General features: G+C 54.2%; 1 protein-coding gene across 1 annotated transcript in view; it reads left to right on the forward strand.

Moving 5' to 3' along the window:
* The window catches only part of LOC108364557 (uncharacterized), a 2,449-nt gene extending 1,996 nt beyond the window's left edge, over window positions 1-453 (forward strand). The window contains exon 5 of the mRNA XM_017618281.1: window positions 44-453. Coding sequence (XP_017473770.1) covers window positions 44-453 — 410 coding nt within the window. The remainder of the gene's footprint in view (window positions 1-43) is intronic.
* Window positions 454-2,069: the final 1,616 nt, after the last annotated feature.

Consider the following 2,069-nt stretch of genomic DNA (forward strand, 5'->3'; position numbering starts at 1 on the left):
GTCCCTGTAGACACTAACACCCAACAAGGAGGAAAAGCAGATGGTCGCTACTACATCAATGTGAGCGTAGAAGGTATGAGCGTACGGGCACTATTGGACACCGGCGCAACGCTCACCTACATTGACGAGTCCATACGTCAACACCTGGAAGAGAGGAAAATCCAGCATCGACCCAATCACCGAAATGTACAACTGGCCGATCAAACATGCGTCTCCAGCTTGTACACTTATCCAGTAAGGATAATGTACAACAAGCGAGCCACAACCACCCTGGCTTCGGCACCCCCAAATCTTGCCGAACGCATGATCCTGGGAATGGATTTCCTTAGGGACAGAGAGGCCATCCTCACCCTGCATNGTAAGGATAATGTACAACAAGCGAGCCACAACCACCCTGGCTTCGGCACTCCCAAATCTTGCCGAACGCATGATCCTGGGGATGGATTTCCTTAGGGACAGAGAGGCCATCCTTACCCTGGACGGACAACCACTGCCCGCACCCACCCCGCGAACAACGGATGCACCCGCCCAGCTATACACATTAACCGAGAGAGAACATCTGAACGGAGAACAGAATAAGCAGCTGGCCGAATTCCTGGTACACCACCAGCAGACCTTCAGTGGGATTAACGGACCAAGCACCGCCGCTGAGCATGTGATCACCCTTAAGCATAACCGGCCGCTGAAACAGCGTTACTACCCCCGCAATCCAGCCATGCAACAGGTGATCAATGCTGAAGTCGATGAGTTACTGGCAGCTAAGCGGATCGAACCATCAAAGAGCGCGTACAGCTCGCCGATTGTCCTGGTTCGTAAGAAGCAAGGAAGTTGGAGGATGTGCATAGACTACCGCCAGCTCAACGCCGCCAGCGAACAAGACGCATACCCGCTGCCCCAGATTGGAGCGATCCTCGACCAGCTCAGAGAAGCGAAGTACATATCCACGATTGATTTGAAGAATGGGTACTGGCAGATACCCCTAGCCAAAGGATCACGGCCGTACACCGCCTTCACCGTCCCAGGGAGAGGGCTGTTCCAGTGGAGAGTCATGCCGTTCGGGTTACACTCCGCGCCAGCGACATTCCAGCGCGCTCTCGACGCGATCCTCGGCCCCGAGCTACAGCCGAAAGTATTCGCGTATCTAGACGACATAATCATCCTGGGAGACACCTTCGAGGAACATATGAGCAATCTACGCGAGGTGTTCGAANACATTCCAGCGCGCTCTCGACGCGATCCTCGGCCCCGAGCTACAGCCGAAAGTATTCGCGTATCTAGACGACATAATCATCCTGGGGGACACCTTCGAGGAACATATGAGCAATCTACGCGAAGTGTTCGAGCGACTCCAAAGGAAGAGGATGCAGGTGAACTTCGACAAATGTAGCTTTGTGCAACAGAGGCTCCACTACCTCGGCCACATTGTTAGTTCAGAGGGGATACACACTGATCCTGCAAAAATATCTGCCGTACGAGAGATGCCAGCGCCTCAGAATATCCGAGAGCTTCGTCGATTCCTCGGTCTTGCATCATGGTACCGTCGTTTCGTCGCCGATTTCTTCACAGTTGCGGCACCACTCAACCAATTACTGAAGAAAGGCCAGACTTGGGTATGGGACGCACCGCAAGCAAACGCGTTCCTGGCATTAAAACAAAAGCTGACGACCGCGCCAGTACTCTGCTGCCCCGACTTCAACCGCCCCTTCTTCCTCCAGACCGACGCCAGCGGAGAAGGACTCGGAGTGGTCCTGTTTCAACGCCACTCCGACCACGAGAGAGTCGTAGCGTATGCCAGCCGAAGCCTGAACGACCTGGAGAAGCGTTATTCAGCCACCGAACAAGAGTGCCTCGCCGTGCTGTGGGGAATCCGCAAGATGAGACCGTACCTGGAAGGATACCACTTCACGGTAATTACCGACCATCACTCATTGAAGTGGCTACACTCGCTGCAGAACCCATCCGGACGACTGGCGAGATGGGCGCTCGAACTCCAACAGTACAATTTTGACATCGAATATCGAAAGGGAGCGCTGAACGTAGTAGCAGACGCACTCTCACGATGTCCCCTG

This window comes from Rhagoletis zephyria, unplaced genomic scaffold (assembly GCF_001687245.7).
Source record: "Rhagoletis zephyria isolate East Lansing unplaced genomic scaffold, Rhagoletis_zephyria_1.1 Rzeph_scaffold_01593, whole genome shotgun sequence".
Lineage (NCBI taxonomy): Eukaryota > Metazoa > Arthropoda > Insecta > Diptera > Tephritidae > Rhagoletis > Rhagoletis zephyria.